Here is a 24,027-nt window from a genome sequence, read left to right on the forward strand (position 1 = left end):
ATTGCTGAATGTTTACCTACTTCTTTTCTGTAGGTACCACAAATTTGAATTTTAAACATAGGTCTGTTATTTTGAAGGAAAATTGCAACAAATTAATAAAGAACAACATTTGGGGCATACTCTGGTCATTAAATATTAAATGAAAAGTCCATGAACAATGATAGAAAAATTACATAAAATATTTGAAATTGATGGGGATTCCAAATAAATCATGACATTGCTTTAATTTGGATTTAATGGGCCTTGTTTATATAGTTGTTTTCAATAGAATCTTCCAGATATCTATTTTTGACAGTAACAAAACATGGTGTGTTAGACATAGGTCAGTCATTTTGTAGGACAATCCTAACAAATGAATAAAGGAATAGTTTGCACAATCTACGGATGCAAAATATTGTTAATTGTTCAGTTGTATCTGTGGCAAAAGCCATAGGCCCTGATTCACAAAGCATTTTCCAATATGGTTTCCCATTGAGCAATCTTTTGTGAATCAGGCCGAGAATGTTCTCACGATTTTGTTTTTATCACTTCAAGCAATGTCACATCCACATTTATGGAAATGAATTTACAAAATGTATGAGGAAATGGATGCTGATTTTTCAACATGCTGATGTATTTCACATTTCAATATTGATAGTCACGTTTGTTTGTGCCCACAACCATTGAAAGACCTACTTCCTGTGCTTGGTGGACCTGTTGTAATTTGAGTAGCGCCAGAGGTTTCAGTGGGTGGAGGCGCTGTTGCTAGATAAAAAGTTAGATTTTAATCAGCAAATGGCTAGAAGTGCATCAATGTTTCATAACTATTTTCCAAAATAATATCTTCAATACTTTAGGAAAATATTTGACATGTGGTTTTGAACTATGTATTTAGCTGCCATCTGTTGTACCCAATTCTTTCAGTTTATTAAAGGTAAGACATTCTATGGCAATACATGTTTGTTATATTATTTTCTAGTTACAGTTCTCTCCATACCATAAAATGTCCTAAATACCAATAGCTTCCAATGCATTATCTTCATCAAGTTAGGCCTTGTCATTTCCACATTCATGGAAATTAATTTCCAAACTGTGCTAGAAAATGAAGAAGCATTTTCTAACTTGCACGACTATTTTAGATTTTGTTCATATTTGTATTTTGCTAATGAGCATAAATAATGAATAACATACTTCCTATGCTAGCTGGACCTGTAGATACTTTATTGATTCCAGAGGTTTCCAGAGACACAGTTGCTTGATATAAGATGGATTGTAATCAGAGAATGGCTAAATATGTGTACAGTTTCATATTTTTAAATAAACAATTAACACTCTTCCATAATGTTCAAAAGTGTTATAAAAGCAAATTGATCACAAATGTACAAAACCCAGGACCAATTTATAATTACTCTCTTCTATATAGTAATGACTAACTATTTGTATCTCTAAAAATATTTGCCAAAGACAGCTTTTATAATTTCACCATAGTAATAATAATAAATGGTCAACGGCCAAACATCTAATTCAAAGGTCTACACTCAAAAATCGGCATATAATATTTGCAGTCAGTGGGTATTTGAGTTTACTAATGAGATTGCTGAATGTTGACCTCCTTCTTTTCTGTAGGTACCACACATTTGTATTTTAGACATAGGTCTGTTATTTTGAAGGAGGCTTGCAACAAATTAATAAAGAACAAATATTTGGAGCAAACTCTGGTTATTAAATATTAAATGAAAAGTCCTTGAACAATGGTAGAAAAATTACATAAAATATTTGCAATTGATGGGGATTCAAAATAAATAATGACATTGCTTTCATTTGGATATAATGGGCCTTGTTTATAAAGTTGTTTTCAATAGAATCTTGCAGATATCTATTTTTGACAGTAACACAACATGGAGGGTAATTCATAGAATTTCGCAGAAAAGTGTCGCAAGCGGCTGGCGCAGAGTGTCCGCGTGCGATTGTCTGCGCCAGGCACGTGCGCTAAAACCGATTTCCGCGCACAGCGTATTCATGGATTTTAGGCTCCCAAACCAGCCGTGGCGCAGAGTATCGCAGCGACCCTGCAGCAGCGCCAGTAACGCCCCCAAGAACGCCCTCGCGCAAGGAAAAGCCATCAAAATCGCTAAATCATCGCAAAGGGCTGCGCTAACCCTGGACCAGTTTACAGGGCTGCCAAACAAGGAACGCAAAGCGGGTAACGTGCATATCAGGGGTACGCGTGAAGTTATACACGCGATTAGCCAGGGTGTCAGGGTACGTGTATTTCAGGGGTGCGCGGGAAGTTCAACATGCGATAGTCCAGGGAACGTGTATTACAGGGGTACGCGGGAAGTTCAACACGCGATAGTCCAGGGAACGTGAATTACAGGGGTACGCGGGAAGTTCAACACGCGATTGTCCAGGGAACGTGTATTACAGGGGTACGCGGGAAGTTCAACACGCGATAGTCCAGGGAACGTGAATTACAGGGGTACGCGGGAAGTTCAACACGCGATTGTCCAGGGAACGTGTATTACAGGGGTACGCGGGAAGTTCAACACACGATTGTCCAGGGAACGTGTATTACAGGGGTATGCGGGAAGTCTTACATGCGATTAGCCAGGGCACGTGTAATACAGGGGTACGCGGGAATTATCACACGCGATTTGGCAGGGTACGTGAATTACAGGGGTGCGTGGGAATTATCACACGCCAATTTGCTGGGTACGTGTATTACAGGGGTGCGTGGGAATTATCACATGCGATTAGGCTGGGTGGGTCCTCACAGGTGTTCCCTGTACACCCTCCAAGGCCCCTGCAGGCAGCCCACAAAACAGGGGACTACCCTGCACACCTGCTCATGTCCCCCTGCACCCCCAGCCACCAGGGGCACCCACCACCAGGCCCCCACCCATGTCTCCTACCACCCCCACCCCCCAGCACTGTGGGGCACCTGCCAGCAGGCCCCAACCCATGTCACCCACCACCCCCACCCCCCAGCAGTGCAGGGGCATCCTCCACCAGGCCCACACTCATGTCCCCTATCCCCCCCACACCCCCCCCGCCACCAGGGGCACCCTCCACCAGGCCCCCACTCATGTCTCCCAGCGTGCTACGTGTATTTCAGGGGTGCGCGGGAAGTCCCACTCGCGAATAGCCTGGGCGCGTGTATTTCAGGGGTGCGCGGGAAGTTCCACTCGCGAATAGCCTGGGCGCGTGTATTTCAGGGGTGCGCGGGAAGTTCCACACGCGAATAGCCTGGGCGCATGCATTTCAGGGGTGCGCGGAAAGTTTTACACGCGACTTCAGCAGGGTACGTGTATTTCAGGGGTGCGCGGGAATTCTCACACGCGATTTGGCTTGGTACGTGTATTACAGGGGTGCGTGGGAAGTTACACACGCGATTAGGCTGGGTGGGTCCTCACAGGTGTTCCCTGTACACCCTCCACGGCCCCTGCAGGCAGCCCACAAAACAGGGGACTACCCTGCACACCTGCTCATGTCACCCACCAGCCCCACCCCCCACCCCCCACCATCCAGGGGCACCCTCCACCAGGCCCCCACCCATGTCTCCCACCACCCCCACCCCCCCAGTCACCACGGGCAGCCTCCACCAGGCCCCCACTCATTTCTCCCACCACCCCCACCCCCCCAGTCACCAGGGGCAGCCTCCACCAGGCCCCCACTCATGTCTCCCACCACCCCCACCCCCCAGCAGTGCAGGGGCAGCCTCCACCAGGCACCCACTCATGTCCCCTATCACCCCCACCCCCCCAGTCACCAGGGGCACCCTCCACCAGGCCCCCACTCATGTCTCCCACCACCCCCACCCCCCAGCAGTGCAGGGGCAGCCTCCACCAGGCACCCACTCATGTCCCCTATCACCCCCACCCCCCCAGTCACCAGGGGCACCCTCCACCAGGCCCCCACTCATGTCTCCCACCACCCCCACCCCCCAGCAGTGCAGGGGCAGCCTCCACCAGGCACCCACTCATGTCCCCTATCACCCCCACCCCCCCAGTCACCAGGGGCACCCTCCACCAGGCCCCCACCCATGTCTCCCACCACCCCCACCCCCCCAGTCACCAGGGGCAGCCTCCACCAGGCCCCCACTCATGTCTCCCACCACCCCCACCCCCCAGCAGTGCAGGGGCAGCCTCCACCAGGCACCCACTCATGTCCCCTATCACCCCCACCCCCCCAGTCACCAGGGGCACCCTCCACCAGGCCCCCACCCATGTCTCCCACCACCCCCACCCCCCCAGTCACCAGGGGCAGCCTCCACCAGGCCCCCACTCATGTCTCCCACCACCCCCACCCCCCCAGTCACCAGGGGCAGCCTCCACCAGGCCCCCACTCATGTCTCCCACCACCCCCACCCCCCAGCAGTGCAGGGGCAGCCTCCACCAGGCACCCACTCATGTCCCCTATCACCCCCACCCCCCCAGTCACCAGGGGCACGCTCCACCAGGCCCCCACTCATGTCTCCCACCACCCCCACCCCCCAGCAGTGCAGGGGCAGCCTCCACCAGGCCCCCACCCATGTCTCCCACCACCCCCACCCCCCAGCAGTGCAGGGGCAGCCCCCACCAGGCCCCCACTCATGTCCTCTATCACCCCCACCCCCCCAGTCACCAGGGGCACCCTCCACCAGGCCCCCACTCATGTCTCCCACCACCCCCACCCCCCCAGTCACCAGGGGCAGCCCCTACCAGGCCCCCACTCATGTCCCCTATCACCCCCACCCCCCCAGTCACCAGGGACACCCTCCACCAGGCCCCCACTCATGTCTCCCACCACCCCCACCCCCCCAGTCACCAGGGGCAGCCCCCACCAGGCCCCCACTCATGTCCCCTATCACCCCCACCCCCCCAGTCACCAGGGGCACCCTCCACCAGGCCCCCACCCATGTCTCCCACCACCCCCACCCCCCAGCAGTGCAGGGGCAGTAGGCAGTCAGGCAGCAGCAGGTGGGAGCGTGCTCGGGCTCTGGGGGGCAGTAGTTCGGCCTTCCGGGCAGGAGCGTGGTATTCCGTGTGCGTACGCGTGGCCAGCTTGGTACGGAGTGATTTTGCACGTGAAAATCCTGCACGTCAGCGTGAAAACTGAGGAAAGGGCCAAAGCGCGTAAGCGCGTCTGTGACGTGACCCGCACAGGTGTTTCCCACACAGCACGTGATGACAGAGCACACGTGGAAAGACTGCACGTCAGAGTGTAATCACGTGTGATTGGTGGAAATGGCCCTACACGCAGAAGTGACAAAGCGTGTAATTGGTGGAAATGGCCCTACACGCAGTAGTGACAAAGCATGTAATAGGTGGAAATGGCCCTAGCGCGTACACGCCGCGTAAGTGACGCTGGACGTGTGGGCCTGTATAAAAGGTACGTGTAGAACACGTTTTCCTTGTACGTGCTTTTCGTGGAGAGCGAGTGGGTGAATTCTGTACTTCTTGTCGTTTCACACGCGATTTACTTCACGGCGTTTCAAGTTCGTATTCCCTGTTACCTCTGACAGCTTTTTCTCTTTTTTCTCTTTTACTGGTTTACCTGGGCCTGTTCCCTCAAACAGTGTTCCCTTCTACTGTTGTCCTGTCTCCTCAGACAGCGTACAAATCTTCTTTTGGCGGGGGTGTTGCCAACCAAACGTGCTCCTTTTACACGCTCGTTTACCAGGCAGACGGTGAGTCACGCACGTATCTAACATCAGTGCTTGCCCCGTGTGTAGCCTACCCCTTCAGAGGTCATTCTAGGCTGCGTGTGACACGCATACGTTCATTCTTGTGTTACTGGGTGCCACAGCGTAGTGCAGGTTTTTCTTTCTGCACACGTGGTCTAGGAGGGGTTGCGTGCACGTCATCTCCCTTTTTTGGGCCTCCTGTGCGTTGCGTGACCCGTCATCTTTCCCCAGGGGTTACATTCAGCCTTGCTAGAGCACTAGGGTACAATTACCATCTGGTACCAACCCCTTTGACCCCCAATTGCCCAGGACAATAGTCTACATCCACTCCCATACGCACATTAACATCAGTGCCATGGCTGGGAGGCGAGGATTCCGTAAGGGTGGCAAAGGTGGAAGAGCCACAAGTGGTGGCCGTGGTGGATCCGGTAGGGGACGTGGTCGTAACTTGCAGGGTGAGCCTGTCCCCCCATGTGTGGAGGACCAGTCACGGGCACCCATAATCCCCCTCCTCCCCCCTCCCATTGAGGCTGATGTGGATGACACCATCCATGCTCAGCCCTTGTTGGACCAGCCCATTGTGGCACCAGACCTGGCTGACTCCATGGCTGACTTCCAGGTCAGCAGGGCTACGACACGTGCGCTGGTGCACGTTGATGCCATCATGCCACGTGGATCTGGGGCAGCAAGGTCATCTGCTGCACCAAGGAGGCAGGGCGGAGAGGCTGCAGGGGCAGCTGCGGCTCCATCCACCCCAGCCCTCACACACCCAGCCAGGACAGTGTCGGTCCTAGTCCATGCTGCTGACATTCCCCCTGACACCATCACACTAGAGCCAATGCCTGCACCAACTCCCATGCTGAGTGTGCAATCCCACACTCCTGATACAGAGTCCACCAGGGCTCCTGCCCCTAGTGTCCAGAGCGGCGCAGGACACTCAGGATCACCACCACCTTCCAAGCGGAAGAGGAAGAGTGCTCGCCCGGCACAGGCTGATGCCCCAGACACGGCTACACAGTCCGGCCCGTCCAGGAAGCCCAGCTTCACGGATGACGAACTGAATGCACTTGTCGAGTATGTGTCCGGACATGACAACGAGATGGTCATTGTTGCAGGATCCAAGACCACACCTGCACAACGCCAGGCACACTGGCAGACCGTTGCGGACATCGTAAGTGCCCTTGGAATCGTGAGGCGCACAGCCAATGATTGCTATAAGCGCTGGAATGACCTAAAGCGCAGGGCAAAGAGTAAGCTGGCCTCAAGTCATGCCGCAACTCTAGTGACTGGAGGTGGGTCTCCAGTAGTAGACATGGAACTCACTCCACATGAGTCAGTCGCTGGGACCTACGTCACGGAGGAACAGATCCAAGGCGTGGGAGATCTGGCTGATTACGAGGCATTGTCCGGTGAGTGCACATGCATGTGTGTGTCATCCATGTGCATGGTGTGTGTGTGAGGGCTTCTGTTTGTGTGCCAGGTGAGAGTGTGTGCGCCTGAGTCGTATGGGTCAGCCATGTGCTTCATGCAATCCTTCCTGCGCAGCTGCATTTGGCCATAGCAGTATCCCTTCTGCCAACAGTAGACATCTAGCCCAACTGCACGCCAGTTGCCCTTGAAGTGTCACCTTGCCACAACATATTTGCTTATTTTTCACTGTTCATTCAGTCAGTTTGTTTGCATTCCACCACTTTCACTAGGCATGTCGCTGTCCACTAGTCACATGTCTGACATGGGTATGGTAAAGTGGAGTGACTTTGTTACCTGGATATCATTTGTACACACATGTCCCTGTGCAATTGGACCATTTCAGACTGGCAGCTCCAGGTGAAAAATCTGACTTGTTAGAATTAGAAAAGCAATTACATGCGGGAACTGGACTGAATGAATAGGTGCTGCCCTCCTCTCCATCTTCACTCAATAGCAATGGTACATGCCATCTGTGTGATGGCATGTGTGTTTCACCTGGCAATCACAGGCCAATGTGTGATGCCACTGCCAGGCAGCATGCAGAAAATGTGTTCATCTTCCATCTTGGTGTCATCAGTGTGTGCCATTTGCCTGCACTTCATACGCAGTGAGGGTGCATGCATGGGAGGGTTTTAGTCATGTGGGATATGTGTCAATCAAGTACTGGTTCTCTTGCTTCTCAGCCCTCATTGTGTGCCATGGTGCTAATGCCTGTTTCCATTTCTTTGTTTTCATGTCTTTGCAGGGGAAGACGCACCTGATACTGCTGGGGTTGTGGCGATGGTGCAGACCCAGGAGGGGTCCGAGGGCCGACCAACCACCAGTGAGGGACGTGGTGTGGTGGTGGGGGAGAACCCACAAGTGCTGCAGGTCGTGCTCTCAAGGGGTGTCTCTGGCTGCACCTCCCCCGAGCTGTACTCAGGTGTTGATTCGGATGAGACCTACGTGCCGTCGCAGGTGAGTGTTCCAGGGAGGGATTCTGTTCTGTCTCACCCACCTGCACCAGGGTCAGAACCCTCCATGGGGATGTCAGTGTTGGCAGCTACGCCTTCGGTGGTTACGGATGCAGGGTCACACTCCGCGACATCTGATCCTGTTCCTGGGCCAGCAGATCAGAGGGGGAATGCAGTCCTGCAGCCTCAGGCAGTGCCGGCACAGCAAGGCGCAGTTCGCCTTGCCCCAGACAGGTGTGGTGCCCGCCGACGTGGTGGCCGTACGCCACCCGGCAATACCGCATGGGAGCAATCCATTTACGGTATGGCAACCCAACAGGCTGCATCATCCGAGATGATGGCTCAGGCCATGGATAGGGTGGCCACTTCCATTGTCCCCCCAGAAAGGCTGATGGAGCGACTAGAGCAGGCAACCGACTCCATCTGCCAGTCACACAGGGAGGACATGTTGGGGTCCAACAGGGACAGGCGGGCGGCACTGGCGACTCTGCAGGAGGCCATCTCCATTGAGTCCCAGGGCCACAGGGAAGCCCTGAGGCAGGAGCTCCTTCACCTCAGGACGACTCTTGTTGAGCTTGAGGCTTCAACACACCAAAGGACAGAACAGCAGCTGGAGCGTCTCACCCGTACGCTCTCAGCTGAGGTGCAGGCAACGAGGGCGGAGGTCCGGGCATCCCGTGAGTTGTTGCATGGGGACCTCCGCACACTCATCCTCCAGAACCAGACCTACCACACCCGCATGCTTGCAGCCATGGAGGAGCAGACTAGGGCCTTGCGTGGGCTGCCTCCCATAGTGCAACCACCTCCGGATTCAGCTGCACAGGGTGATAATAGCGACAGCAGTGATACTCCCACAATATGGTAGCCATGTGGGCCATGAGCCCATGGAGGTGTTTTATCTTCCCAGGATCCACGCAGGTGGGTTCTGGTGTGCATCCTGTCCTCGGACCTCCTGGGTGGCCTCCCCAACCCCCCCGGGCCCATCAATGGCCATTTTTGATTGTTTCTCATTTTTATTTTTATTTTGATTTCTTTTATTCCCAATTTTTTTGGGACGATCTGTTGGCTTCCGTGGTTCCTGTGGGCATACGCTGCATTGTGGCTGGGCACATGCAGGCTTGTAATGTATTTGGTTCCGATGCTTGGGTTTGAGTCACACACACCCCTCCTGCTTCCCATTTCCATGGGCTTGCAAAGGGTGTGCCCAAGTGACAGTGAATTACACAGTGACGTTGGACTCCCATGAGCTGTGTGGGCAGTCTGTAGTCAATATTGTGTATACATTCCTAGTGCATATTGCTGTTGTGTTGTACACTGCATGTTGCATTGATGTGTAACTCTTCTTCTGTGTCTACCTCCCAATTTGCAGGTCCCTTCCTCATGTCCACACAAGGACCTCTAGTCTGGAGATGGGGTCCATATTGGCAGCAGTGCACCTACAACTCTACATGGCGCCAACACTGCACAGTTGGTAGTGGTGGGAGTGCAGGCATTTCCAGTTGGTGAGACTACTAATATGTAACATTTGTGATGTCATGTTAATGGTAGTAGGTGCTCAAGTATGTTGTTGGTCCGGCATTGCTGTGAGCATTTCAGGTGTTGCAGGTTTCTAATAGGGATACTGTACATAGTGAGACTGATGTCATGTTGTGGGGATTACTTTGTTTACCTGCAATTAGCATGACATGGCACGGTGTGTCGTGTGGCGGTGCTGGGGTTGGGTTGGCTGACATGGCACTGTCCTCTTGTTGCATTTTGCAAGTGGGTATTCATTTTAGCTGCTTCAATGTGTAACTTCACAAAACTGCATTGGTGGTGTCTGTGTGGGTAGGGATGCACACATTGTGACACTTCCAGGTGAACAATCTCACGCTGATATGGTATTCACGGTTCATTCTCCAGACATTCAGGATCAGTGTCAGGTTGAGTCATCATTGATTGTCAGATGGAATGTGCCAGGGCAGTGTGCACTCCACCGGGGTGTGATTTCTATGTGAAGTAATTAGCCACTAGCTGTGTACGGGCTGCCTCCCCCCGTGCCCTTTCCCCTCCCATGCGCAGCGGCTGTGCATGTGGTTGGGGATGTGGGGCCACCACCATGTCCACGGCCAGGCCCCGGCGTGTTGCAACGTTGTGCAGGACACATGCTGCCACTATGATCCTGCACACTACTGGGGGAGCGTATAACAGCTGCCCGCCAGAACGGTCAAGGGAGCGAAAGCGTGACTTTAGCACTCCGAATGTGCGCTCCACTATGCCCCTGGTTGTAATGTGGGCTGTGTTATATCTTACCTGGGGTGGCGTGGTGGGGTTCCGAATTGGCGTCATCATGTGGGGGCTGAGAGGGTAGGCACTGTCCCCTGTGGAGGTGGTGATTGGTATCATTGGTGGGGTTGTGACCTTGCTCAGTATCCAACATGCATGCATGTGCAGTGGCATACATACTCACCAAGCAGCCATGTATCGCCATGCCGCCCAGCTTCTAGGTCCCGGCTTAGGGTGGACATTCGGTAAATGAAGCTGTCGTGGGTGGAGCCGGGATAGTTGGCATATACTGAGGTGATGATTCCCTTGGCATTACATGCTACCTGCACGTTGATGGAATGCCAGTGCTTGCGGTTCCTATAGATGTGCTCAGATGCCCTGGGGGGACGTAGAGCCACATGGGTGCAGTCGATGGCACCTAGCACTTTGGGGAATCGTGCCACAGCGTAAAAATCCAGGGCGGCAGCATGCCTTTCTGCAGGTGTTCTGGGCAGGTATATGTGCCTGTGGACTGATGGGCGTGCAGTCATGATGTTCAAGACCTGGTGTAGGCAGCGTGACTGGGTGGCCTGTGACACCCCACCCACTATGGCACTTGTCCGCTGAAATGATCCAGTGGCTAAGAAGTGCAGTACATTGAGGACCTTCTCCAGGGGGCTGAGTGCTTGGAAGCACAGGGTGGGTGATGTGAGGTCATCCTCCCATTCACTCACCAGGTCCAGTATAATGTGTGGTGAAAACCTGTACCTCCCAAACACCTGGTCATCAGGCATCCCGAAAAGGCTGGTTCTGGGTGTGAATATTCTGGCCCTGACTATCCTGCTCCTCCTCCTTTGGTAGCCCACTGCCACTGCTGCTAGAACGATATGTTCATCCTGGCGTCTGAGCTTGTTATTGTTAAAGTCCGCAAATTTATGCTTTGCGCGTGTTCTAGGCGAGCGTGTGACCCGCGCACCCCTGGAATCCAGTTCCCAGTCCAATAGCGTGTGGAAAATCACACGCACCACGGGATACAGCGTGTGACCCGCGCACCCCTGGAATCCAGTTCCCAGTCCAATAGCGTGTGGAAATTCACATGCACCACGGGATACAGGTTCGCTGACGTACTTGCGTGTGTAAGTGCCCGCGCACCCATTAAATACACGTACATAGGCCAATCGCGTGTACGCGCACTTTTGTCCAATTACACGCGATGACACTCTGACGTGCAGTATTTCCACGTGTGCCCCGTCATCACGTGCTGAGTGGGGAACACCCGTGCGGGTCACGTCACAGACGCGCTTACGCGCTGAGGGACTCTGGTCCAATAGAATCGCGTATGCGTGCTGACGCGCTTACGCGCTAAGGGCCTTTCCTCGGATTTCACGCTGACGTGCAGGATTTTCACGTGCCAAATCACTCCGTATCAAGTTGGCCACGCGAAAACACACGGAAGACCACGCTCCTGCCCAGAAGGCCGAGTTACTGCCCCCCAGTGCCCCGAGCAGCCTCCCACGTGCCATCTGCTGCTGCCTGCCTGCCTGCCTGCCTGCTGCCACCGTGCCCTGCCATTTGGTGCCTGCACATCAGCCATCTGCAGGGGTCCAGTTGCTGTGTCCACCCCTGCTGGAAGTGAAGACTCCCGACTGGGATTACATCGCTCCACAGCCCAGCCCCAGGACCCAGTTGCCCACCCACACCTGCCTCTGGGGTTGCCATGTCGGGCACTTCCACATCTGGCACCAGTGGCAATCCCAGGCCAGAGGGGCAGAGGGGCACCAGCTTCACTGCCACCGAAGTTGGTGTCCTGGTGGAGCATGTCCTGGGGCAGTATGATGCCCTCTTTGGATCGTCCCGCGCCAGCAAGGAAGGACGGCAGAGGATCTGGGCCGACTGTGTGGTTGCCATCAACGCGGAGGGGGTGGCAACCCGCGACGTCCTGAAGATCAAGAAGCGCTGGGAGGACTTGAGGTCCAGGACCCTTGTGAAGGCCCGGCGCCTCGTGGAGGGGGGCCAGGGCCGCATGAGTTCCATCCAGATGAGAGTCCTGGAACGCGTACGCCCAGCGCTCCACGCCCAGATCCTTGAGAGGGAGGCCCGTCTGGAGTTGAGCGGTAAGTGTCCAAGCATTACTGTGTGAGACAGGGCATGTTGCGGTGTGCTGGTTCTATGATACTTGCCTGTATGTGTGCCATAGGCCATGTATGCATGTATGTGTGCAGGGACATCATGGTAATGCATGTGTGACCAGTGATGTGTGACCCACATGGTTGTTGCATGTGTTCAAATGCCGCATGGGGAGCCCTATGCAGATTTTGAACATGAGAGTATGCCAGTCTCTGTACCTGGACATGGGTGGGGGTGAGGGATGGGTGCTGATGCCAGGTACATATATGGTAGCCATGTCTGTGTGCCTGACCTGCGTGTCTGTGACTTGTGCATGCCATGGATGCATGACACATGTGTGTGACAATGCACAGATTCAGTGAAGCAGCCAAATTACCCTTGTATCCGCTGTGTTTGGTGTGTTTGGGGCCAGATGGATGTGACTGAGGTGAAGTGTGTGCATGTGATAGGCATGAGCCATGATGCATGTGAGTTACATATCATTGAATGTTTCAAGAGTCCATTGGACATGCATGGAAATGTCCATGGCATGCACCATGCCTGTTACTGTGTGTGTTTTGCCTGGACTGACCCATGTGTTGTGGAGGGACATGATGGAAGTGTACTTTGACAGTGGTGCTCATCTGCTATTGCTTCCTGTCTAGGGGACCATTGTACAGTGCCCTGATGCTTGTGTTCTTTGTCTCCCTCTACGCAGCGGCTAGTGAAGAAGAGGGCGGAGACGGCGCTGTGGAGCAAGGCGGCGGGGATGCCCCCACGGCTGCAGCGGAAGGGGTGGGTGAGCCCCCACAGGGGCCTGCTACGGTGGGAGACGGTGAGGAGCCATCCAGGTTGGTGGTTTGCACAGAGGAGGAGGAGGCCGCCACTGGGGCACACATGGGGCCTGGTGGGGGCATCCCTGCTGGTGCAAGTGGTGCAGTCCAGGGCCAGGGGCAGGAGGCAGCACAGGTCACTGTGGAGGGGCCTGTGCATGTCGCTGTCCCTGACTCTGTGAGTGCACCACCATGCACCAGCAGGGATGCCCCGTCCCAGGCCCGTCCGCAGGTAGAGGGGATGTCCATGTCACCTGACTCCCCTCCACCTGCGGACGTGGGAACCCCTGGCCGTGCGGAGAAGGTCCTGATTGGGGTCGCGATGCGCACGGCTGTGATTCGTGATGCCGTGCGTGCTTCCCGGGAGGAGCACGCACGTCATCACGAAGTGCACCGTGCCGACGTGGCCCAATTGGGATCGGCCATGTTCGGGGGTTTCCTGCATGTGTTGGCCAATGTGGCGGCCCTCTCCTCCTCTGTGCAGGCTATCCACCAGTCGTTCTCCTTGCCGTCTTCCAGCCCAGATGCCACCAGGGCCCCCTGTGGACCTGCCCCGACCAATGCAGCCAGCTCGGTGGGGATCCCATCCCTGCCACAGTTGGTAGTCGGAGGTCCAGCACGGGTGGACAACACAGCAACTGGACCCCAGCAGATGGAAGATGTGACAGCATCATCAGGCAGGGCACGTGCACGACGGCGTCGGTGGTTTCCATCAGCCTGGATGCCGTCGTGCTGGCAGAGGCAGTGGCGTCGGAGGCAGCAGCGGGCTCGACGTGGGAGGCATCATGGCTCAGGGCCATCAAGATCAGAGGGGCAGGCATCGGCCGGAGGGCAGGGCAACCCTGGGATGGTGGTGTCTTCCGTGTGGGAGCAGTTGGTCCAGCGGATAGGTGCGGAGCGGCAGCGGGCGGAAGAGGAGCGGCTCGCCATGGTCAGGGCGGAGTTCTCCATGCGTCGGGCGTTGAGGCGGGCTGAGTGCCTCGAGGAAGCTCGCAGGGAGTTTGAGCTGGACATGGGGTTATCCCTGCGAGACCTCGGGGCCAGGACAGAGTCCCGCCTCCAGGACATCGACATGGAGTTCGATGATGCCCTGGCCAGCAACATCAACAAGTGAGCCGCAGGACTTGCCCGCTGCCTTTGTATATAGTTATATAGTTAGTTAGTGTTAGGTTTCCTTTATTTGTTTTTATTATTTTGGACCACTCGGACAATGGCCACTTTTTTTAATATATTTTTTTCATTAGGTAGTAGTAGGTTTCCTTTATGGTGTTGGGCTCATGGACCCTGGTACATTCCTGTATTTAGTTTGTTTTTTGAAGGAACATTTTCTTTTTTTCATTATTGTGTTCACCATGTGGAAATGGTTTTTCATTCTTTTGCTTCTACTTGATATTGCTTTGGTCAACATTTGTTTTTGTATTCCTTTTTCGTTTTTTGATTTTTACTTTTGTTCTCCAACATGGACCATTTATTTTGTTATCCACATAGTTGTATGTTTTATTTGTTTACTTATTTTTAATCTTTAATACATTTTAAATTTTTACTTCCACTTGTGTTATTTTGTCTTTGGTTTCATACATGTCATGATATGGGTTTTGACATTCACTTGCAGCCATTGTGTATGTGTGTGTGACGGACATGTGTTCATTTACATACTTGCCATTGGGGTTGTGTCATGTAATTGCATTCACTATGTGGGTGGATGCAATCCTTGCCTGGGTGTTTGTGCTGGGTATGCTGCCCATTACTGCCATGATTGTGTATCGTCAGGACCTGTGGGCAGGGGGACATGGGTGGGGGCCTGGTGGAGGCTGCCCCTGGTGACTGGGGGGTGGGGGTGGTGGGAGACATGAGTGGGGGCCTGGTGGAGGGTGCCCCTGCACTGCTGGGGGGTGGGGGTGATAGGGGACATGGGTGGGGGCCTGGTGGAGGGTGCCCCTGGTGGCTGGGGGGTGGGGGTGGTGGGAGACATGAGTGGGGGCCTGGTGGAGGCTGCACCTGGTGACTGGGGGCGTGGGGGTGGTGGGAGACATGAGTGGGGGCCTGGTGGAGGGTGTCCCTGGTCGCTGGGGGGTGGGGGTGGTGGGTGACATGAGTGGGGGCCTGGTGGAGGCTGCCCCTGCACTGCTGGGGTGTGGGGGTGGTGGGAGACATGAGTGGGGGCCTGGTGGAGGGTGCCCCTGCACTGCTGGGGTGTGGGGGTGGTGGGAGACATGAGTGGGTGCCTGGTGGAGGGTGACCCTGGTGGCTGGGGGGTGGGGGTGGTGGGTGACATGAGTGGGGCCTGGTGGAGGGTGCCCCTGCACTGCTGGGGTGTGGGGGTGGTGGGAGACATGAGTGGGTGCCTGGTGGAGGGTGACCCTGGTGGCTGGGGGGTGGGGGTGGTGGGTGACATGAGTGGGGGCCTGGTGGAGGCTGCCCCTGCACTGCTGGGGTGTGGGGGTGGTGGGAGACATGAGTGGGGGCCTGGTGGAGGGTGACCCTGGTGGCTGGGGGATGGGGGTGGTGGGTGACATGAGTGGGGCCTGATGGAGGGTGCCCCTGCACTGCTGGGGTGTGGGGGTGGTGGGAGACATGAGTGGGGGCCTGGTGGAGGGTGACCCTGCACTGCTGGGGTGTGGGGGTGGTGGGAGACATGAGTGGGGGCCTGGTGGAGGCTGCCCCTGCACTGCTGGGGTGTGGGGGTGGTGGGAGACATGAGTGGGGGCCTGGTGGAGGGTGCCCCTGGTCGCTGGGGGGTGGGGGTGGTGGGTGACATGAGTGGGGGCCTGGTGGAGGCTGCCCCTGCACTGCTGGGGTGTGGGGGTGGTGGGAGACATGAGTGGGGGCCTGGTGGAGGGTGCCCCTGCACTGCTGGGGTGTGTGGGTGGTGGGAGACATGAGTGGGGGCCTGGTGGAGAGTGCCCCTGGTGGCTGGGGGGTGGGGGTGGTGGGTGACATGAGTGGGGGCCTGGTGGAGGCTGCCCCTGCACTGCTGGGGTGTGGGGGTGGTGGGAGACATGAGTGGGGGCCTGGTGGAGGCTGACCCTGGTGGCTGGGGGGTGGGGGTGGTGGGTGACATGAGTGGGGCCTGGTGGAGGGTGCCCCTGCACTGCTGGGGTGTGGGGGTGGTGGGTGACATGAGTGGGGGCCTGCTGGCAGGTGCCCCACAGTGCTGGGGGGTGGGGGTGCAAGGGGACATGTGTTGGTGTTCATTAGTTCAAGGAGACATGTGCCTTTGCTGGGGGGCATGCCCATGTTGGGTGGGCTGCCTGCGGGACATGACCAGGGATGCAGGGTAGTCCCCTGTGGTGTGGGCTGCCTGCAGGGGCCGTGGAGGGTGTACAGGGTACACCTGGGAGGACCCACACTGTCAAATCACATGTGGGACTCCCCGGCACCCCTGAAATACACGTACCGTGCAGAAATCGCGTGTAAAACTTCCCGCGCACCCCTGAAATACACGCGCCCAGGCTATTCGCGTGTAAAACTTCCCGCGCACCCCTGAAATACACGCGCCCAGGCTATTCGCGTGTGGAACTTCCCGCGCACCACTGAAATACACGCGCCCAGGCTATTCGCGTGTGGAACTTCCCGCGCACCCCTGAAATACACGCACCCAGGCTATTCTTGTGTGGAACTCCCCGCGCACCCCTGAAATACACGCGCCCAGGCTATTCGCGTGTGGAACTTCCCGCGCACCCCTGAAATACACGCGCCCAGGCTATTCGCGTGTGGAACTTCCCGCGCACCCCTCAAATTCACGCGCCCAGGCTATTCGCGTGTGGAACTTCCCGCGCACCCCTGAAATACACGCGCCCAGGCTATTCGCGTGTGGGACTTCCCGCGCACCCCTGAAATACACGCGCCCAGGCTATTCGTGTGTGGAACTTCCCGCGCACCCCTCAAATTCACGCGCCCAGGCTATTCGCGTGTGGAACTTCCCGCGCACCCCTGTAATACACGTAGCCCGCTCCCCCAGGCCCGATCGCGTGAGGAACTTCACGCGAACCCCTGTAATACACGTAGGCCGCTCCCCCAGGCACGATCGCGTGAGGAACTTCACGCGAACCCCTGTAATACACGTAGCCCGCTCCCCCAGGCCCGATCGCGTGAGGAACTTCACGCAAACCCCTGTAATACACGTATCCCGCTCCCCCAGGCCCGATCGCGTGAGGAACTTCACGCGAACCCCTGTAATACACGTAGCCCGCTCCCCCAGGCCCGATCGCGTGAGGAACTTCACGCGAACCCCTGTAATACACGTAGCCCGCTCCCCCAGGCCCGATCGCGTGTGAAACTTCACGCGAACCCCTGTAATACACGTAGCCCGCTCCCCCAGGCCCGATCGCGTGAGGAACTTCACGCGAACCCCTGAAATACACGTAGCACGCTCCCCCAGGCACGATCGCGTGAGGAACTTCACGCGAACCCCTGAAATACACGTAGCCCGCTCCCCCAGGCACGATCGCGTGAGGAACTTCACGCGAACCCCTGTAATACACGTAGCCCGCTCCCCCAGGCCTGATCGCGTGAGGAACTTCACGCGAACCCCTGTAATACACGTAGCCCGCTCTCCCAGGCCCGATCGCGTGAGGAACTTCACGCGAACCCCTGTAATACACGTAGCCCGCTCCCCCAGGCCCGATCGCGTGAGGAACTTCACGCGAACCCCTGTAATACACGTATCCCGCTCCCCCAGGCCCGATCGCGTGAGGAACTTCACGCGAACCCCTGTAATACACGTAGCCCGCTCCCCCAGGCCCGATCGCGTGAGGAACTTCACGCGAACCCCTGTAATACACGTAGCCCGCTCCCCCAGGCCCGATCGCGTGTGAAACTTCACGCGAACCCCTGTAATACACGTAGCACGCTCCCCCAGGCCCGATCGCGTGAGGAACTTCACGCGAACCCCTGAAATACACGTAGCACGCTCCCCCAGGCACGATCGCGTGAGGAACTTCACGCGAACCCCTGAAATACACGTAGCCCGCTCCCCCAGGCACGATCGCGTGAGGAACTTCACGCGAACCCCTGTAATACACGTAGCCCGCTCCCCCAGGCCTGATCGCGTGAGGAACTTCACGCGAACCCCTGTAATACACGTAGCCCGCTCTCCCAGGCCCGATCGCGTGAGGAACTTCACGCGAACCCCTGTAATACACGTAGCCCGCTCCCCCAGGCCGATCGCGTGAGGAACTTCACGCGAACCCCTGTAATACACGTAGCCCGCTCCCCCAGGCCCGATCGCGTGAGGAACTTCACGCGAACCCCTGAAATACACGTAGCCCGCTCCCCCAGGCCCGATCGCGTGAATAACTTCACGCGAACCCCTGTGATGCACGTACCCTGCAAATCGCGTGTGACACTTCCCGCGCACCCCGGTATACATGCACACATATTTTTTGTCAGCGGGTGTCCGTGTTTGTGGGTACCCCTTTGCACGTCATTTTTCCTGGAGGGCCACAGTATGGGACATTCATCATGGCAGTATATAGGTGCTATTTGTTGGCGCACCTTTTGGCGCACATTTCTTACAGCCGCAGAGACGCTACTGCCTCCTTTCTTGTGGCGGTCGTGTTTGTGCCTGTGCGCTGGTTTGAGCGTGCGCTTTTTTCCCCTATTCTATTCCATGAATACGTGTTGTAGGCGAGCGTGTGGGCGTTCCGCGCACTTGTGCCCTGTACTTCCCCCGTGCCGCCCACGTTTTGGCAAGTTGTTCCCCATTCCGAGTGTTACGCCCGTGTTCCGCCTACTTTTGTTGCGTGCGCCGCGCTATGTGCGAATTTCGCTGTGGCCTGTGCGATTTTCGCTGTGACCTGGCGCAAGCTGTTAGATGGCCTGTGCGCCAACGTGCGCCAACGTGCGCCGCGCACTTTTTTATCGCACATCCGCTGGTTTTCTCGCGCACGGCCTTCCATGAATCGACGTGCGCTGTTTTTCGTGCGATTTTCGCACTTGCACTGCGATTTTCGCTATTCCACTGCGATTCGCACGTTTTTGCCCACTTGCGCCGCGCTAATTATTCCATGAATCGGCCTGATGGTGTGTTAGATATAGGTCAGTCATTTTGCAGGACAATCCTAACAAATGAATAAAGGAATAGTTTGCACAATCTACGGATGCTAAATATTGTCATTTGTTCAGTTGTATCTGTGGCAAAAGCCGTAGGCCTCGATTCACAAAGCATTTTCCAATGTGGTTTCCCATTGAACAATCTTTTGTGAATCAGGCCGAGAATGTTCTCACTATTTAATTTTTATCACTTGAAGCAATGTCACTTCCACATTTATGTAAATGAATTTCCAAAATGTATGAGGGAATGGATGCTGATTTTTAGACATGGTGATGTATTTCACATTTCAATATTAATAGTCATATTTGTTGGTGACCACAACCATTGAAAGACCTACTTCCTGTGCTTGGCGGACCTGTTGAGACTTGAGTGGTACCAGAGGTTTCAGTGGGTGAAGGCACTGCTTCTAGATAAAAAGATGGCTTTTAATCAGAAAATGGCTACAAGTGTAAAGATGTTTCATAACTATTTTCCAAAATAATATCTTGAATACTTTTGGAAAATATTTGTTATTATGTGGTTTTGAGCTATGGATCTAGCTGTCATCTGTCGCACCCAATCCTTTCAGTTTATTAAAGGTAAGATATTCTATAGCAATACATTTTTGTTAAATTCTTTTTTAGTTACTGTTCTCCCCATACCATAAAATGTCTTAAATACCAATATCTTCCAATGCATTATCTTCATCAATTTAAGCCTTGTCATATCCACATCTATGGAAATCAATTTCCAAACTGCAAGAAAATGAAGGCACATTTTCTAACTTGCACGACTATTTTAGATTTTGTTGATATTTTTATTTTGCTAATGAGCATAAATAATGACTAACACTTAAAGTGCTAGGTGGACCTGTAGATACTTCAGTTAATCCAGTAGTTTCCAGAGACTAAGGGGCTGATTCATTGAATTAATTGCGCCAAAAACCTCGGATTTGTGCGCCATTCTACCCGCAAATCCCTGTTTAACAAATGGGGATTTGCAGGCAGAATCGCGCTCAAATCCCTGTCTTTTGACGGAAATAAATCCATGAATCGGCACAACAGTTGCTTAATAAAAGATGGATTGTAATCAGAGACTCGCTAAATATGTATACATGTTTCAAACTTTGAAATAAACAATCAACTTTCTTCCATAATGTTAAAAAGTGTTCTAAAACTAAATTGATCAAAACTGTACAAAACAAAAGACCAATTTTTAATCACTCTCTTCTATATAACAATGACTAACTGTTTTTATCTCTAAAAATACTTGCCAAAGACAACTTTTATTATTTCACCATTAGTAATAATAATAAATGGGTGAAGGCTAAACATCTAATAAAAAGGTCTACACTGGAAAATCGATATACATTATTAGCAGTCAGTTGGGATTTGAGTTTACTAAAGACATTGCTGAATGTTGACCTACTTCTTTTCTGCAAGTACCACTCATCTGTATTTTAAACAAAGGTCTGTTATTCATAAGGAGGCTTCCAACAAATTAATAAAGGACAGATATTTGGGGCAAACTGTAAAATGGTAGAAAAATTACATAAAATATTCATATTTTATGGGGATTTAAAATAAATAATGACATTGCTTGAATTTGGATATAATGAGCCTTGTTTTTGAAGTGTTCTTCTATGGAATCTTGCAGATATCTATTTTTGACAGTAACAAAACATGGTGAGTTAGATATAGGTCAGTCATCTTGTAGGACAATCCTAACAAATGAATAAAGGAATAGTTTGCAATATCTACAGATGCAAAATAATGTTATTTGTTCAATTGTGCCTATTCCAAAAACCGTAGTCCTTGATTTACAAAGCATTTTCCAACGTGGTTTCCCGTTGAAACATCTTTTGTGAATCAGGCCCAACATATTCTCACTATTTCGTTTTTTATCACTTCAAGCAATGTCACATTAACATTTATGGAAATTCATTTCCAAAATGTATGAAGTAATGGATGCTGATTTTTCAACATGCTGATCTATTTCACATTTCAATATAAATAGTCACATTTCTTGGTGACCACAACCATTGAAAGACCTACTTCCTGTGCTTGGTGGACCTGTTGAGACTTGAGTGGTACCAGAGGTTTCAGTGGGTGAAGGCACTGTTGCTAGATAAAAAGATGGATTTTAATCAGAAAATAGCTACAAGTGTAAAGATGTTTCATTACTATTTTCCAAAATAATATCTTCAATACTTTTGGAAAATATTTGACATTATGTGGTTTTGAACTATGTATTTAGCTGTCATCTGTTGTACCCAATCCTTTCAGTTTATTAAAGGTAAAACATTCTACGGCAACACATTTTTGTTATATTCTTTTCTACTTACAGTTCTATCCATACCATAAAATGTCCTAAATACCACTAGCTTCCAATGCATTATCTTCATCAAGTTAAGCCTTGTCATTTCCACATTCATGGAAATTAATTTCCAAACTGTGCTAGAAAATGAAGGCGCATTTTCTAACTTGCACGACTATTTTAGATTTTGTTCATATTTGTATTTTGCGAATGAGCATAAATAATGAATAACATACTTCCTATGTTAGGTGGACCTGTAGATACTTTAGTGATTCCAGAGGTTTCCAGAGACACAGTTGCTTGATAAAAGATGGATTGTAATCAGAGAATGGCTAAATATGTATACAGTTTCATACTTTTAAATAAACAATCAACACTCTTCCATAATGTTCAAACGTGTTATAAAAGCAAATTGATCACAACTGTACAAAACCCAAGACCAATTTATAATCAGTCTCTTCTATATAATAATGAGTAACTATTTTTATCTCTAAAAATATTTGCCACAGACAGCTTTTATAATTTCACCAGTAGTAATAATAATAGATGGTCAAAGGCCAAACATCTAATTCAAAGGTCTACACTCGAAAATCGGCACACAATATTTACAGTCAGTGGGTATTTGAGTTTACTAATGAGATTGCTGAATGTTTACCTACTTCTTTTCTGTAGGTACCACAAATTTGAATTTTAAACATAGGTCTGTCATTTTGAAGGAAAATTGCAACAAATTAATAAAGAACAAAATTTGGGGCATACTCTGGTCATTAAATATTAAATGAAAAGTCCATGAACAATGATAGAAAAATTACATAAAATATTTGAAATCGATGGGGATTCCAAATAAATCATGACATTGCTTTAATTTGGATTTAATGGGCCTTGTTTATATAGTTGTTTTCAATAGAATCTTCCAGATATCTATTTTTGACAGTAACAAAACATGGTGTGTTAGACATAGGTCAGTCATTTTGTAGGACAATCCTAACAAATGAATAAAGGAATAGTTTGCACAATCTATGGATGCAAAGTATTGTCAATTGTTCAGTTGTATCTGTGGCAAAAGCCACAGGCCCTGATTCACAAAACATTTTCCAATGTGGTTTCCCATTGAGCAATCTTTTGTGAATCAGGCTGAGAATGTCTCACTATTTTGTTTTTATCACTTCAAGCAATGTCACATCCACATTTATGGAAATTAATTTCCAAAATGTACGAGGAAATGGATGCTGATTTTTCAACATGCTGATGTATTTCACATTTCAATATTGATAGTCACATTTGTTGGTGCCCACAACCATTGAAAGACCTACTTCCTGTGCTTTGTGGACCTGTTGTAACTTGAGTAGTGCCAGAGGTTTCAGTGGGTGGAGGCGCTGTTGCTAGATAAAAAGATGGATTTTAATCAGCAAATGGCTACAAGTGTATTAATGTTTCATAACTATTTTCTAAAATAATATATTCAATACTTTTGGAAAAAAATTGACATTGTCTGGCTTTGAACTATGTATTTAGCTGTCATCTGCTGTAGCCAATCCTTTCAGTTCATTAAAGATAAGAAATTCTATGGCAATACATGTTTGTTATATACTTTTCAAGTTACAGTTCTCTCCATACAATAACATGTCCTAAATACCAATAACTTCCAATGCATTATCTTCATCAAGTTAAGCCTTGTCATTTCCACATTTATGGAAATTAAATTCCAAACTGGGCTAGAAAGTGAAGGTGCATTTCCTAACTTGCACGACTATGTTAGATTTTATTCATATTTGTATTTTGCTGATGAGCACAAATAATGAATAACATACTTCCTATGTTAGGTGGACCTATAGATACTTTAGTGATTCCAGAGGTTTCCAGAGACACAGTTGCTTGATAAAAGATGGATTGTAATCAGAGAATGGCTAAATATGTATACAGTTTCATACTTTTAAATAAACAATCAACACTCTTCCATAATGTTCAAACGTGTTATAAAAGCAAATTGATCACAACTGTACAAAACCCAAGACCAATTTATAATCAGTCTCTTCTATATAATAATGAGTAACTATTTTTATCTCTAAAAATATTTGCCACAGACAGCTTTTATAATTTCACCAGTAGTAATAATAATAGATGGTCAAAGGCCAAACATCTAATTCAAAGGTCTACACTCGAAAATCGGCACACAATATTTGCAGTCAGTGGGTATTTGAGTTTACTAATGAGATTGCTGAATGTTTACCTACTTCTTTTCTGTAGGTACGACAAATTTGAATTTTAAACATAGGTCTGTTATTTTGAAGGAAAATTGCAACAAATTAATAAAGAACAGAATTTGGGGCATACTCTGGTCATTAAATATTAAATGAAAAGTCCATGAACAATGATAGAAAAATTACATAAAATATTTGAAATCGATGGGGATTCCAAATAAACCAT

At 51.3% G+C, this 24,027-nt stretch overlaps 1 protein-coding gene across 50 annotated transcripts in view; it reads right to left on the reverse strand.

The window, feature by feature from the left end:
- The window catches only part of LOC138513982 (mucin-19), a 1,848,798-nt gene that overhangs the window by 241,972 nt on the left and 1,582,799 nt on the right, over positions 1 to 24,027 (reverse strand). For all 50 annotated transcript variants that reach the window (XM_069629210.1, XM_069629207.1, XM_069629194.1 and 47 more), the window contains 5 exons: positions 22,914 to 22,982; positions 21,837 to 21,899; positions 21,339 to 21,407; positions 19,643 to 19,711; positions 676 to 744 (listed from right to left, as the gene is read on the reverse strand). In XM_069629210.1, the coding sequence (XP_069485311.1) occupies positions 676 to 744; positions 19,643 to 19,711; positions 21,339 to 21,407; positions 21,837 to 21,899; positions 22,914 to 22,982 (339 nt within the window). The remainder of the gene's footprint in view (positions 1 to 675; positions 745 to 19,642; positions 19,712 to 21,338; positions 21,408 to 21,836; positions 21,900 to 22,913; positions 22,983 to 24,027) is intronic.

Source organism: Ambystoma mexicanum, chromosome 12 (genome assembly GCF_040938575.1).
Source record: "Ambystoma mexicanum isolate Mex_15411 chromosome 12, UKY_AmexF1_1, whole genome shotgun sequence".
NCBI classification, from domain to species: domain Eukaryota; kingdom Metazoa; phylum Chordata; class Amphibia; order Caudata; family Ambystomatidae; genus Ambystoma; species Ambystoma mexicanum.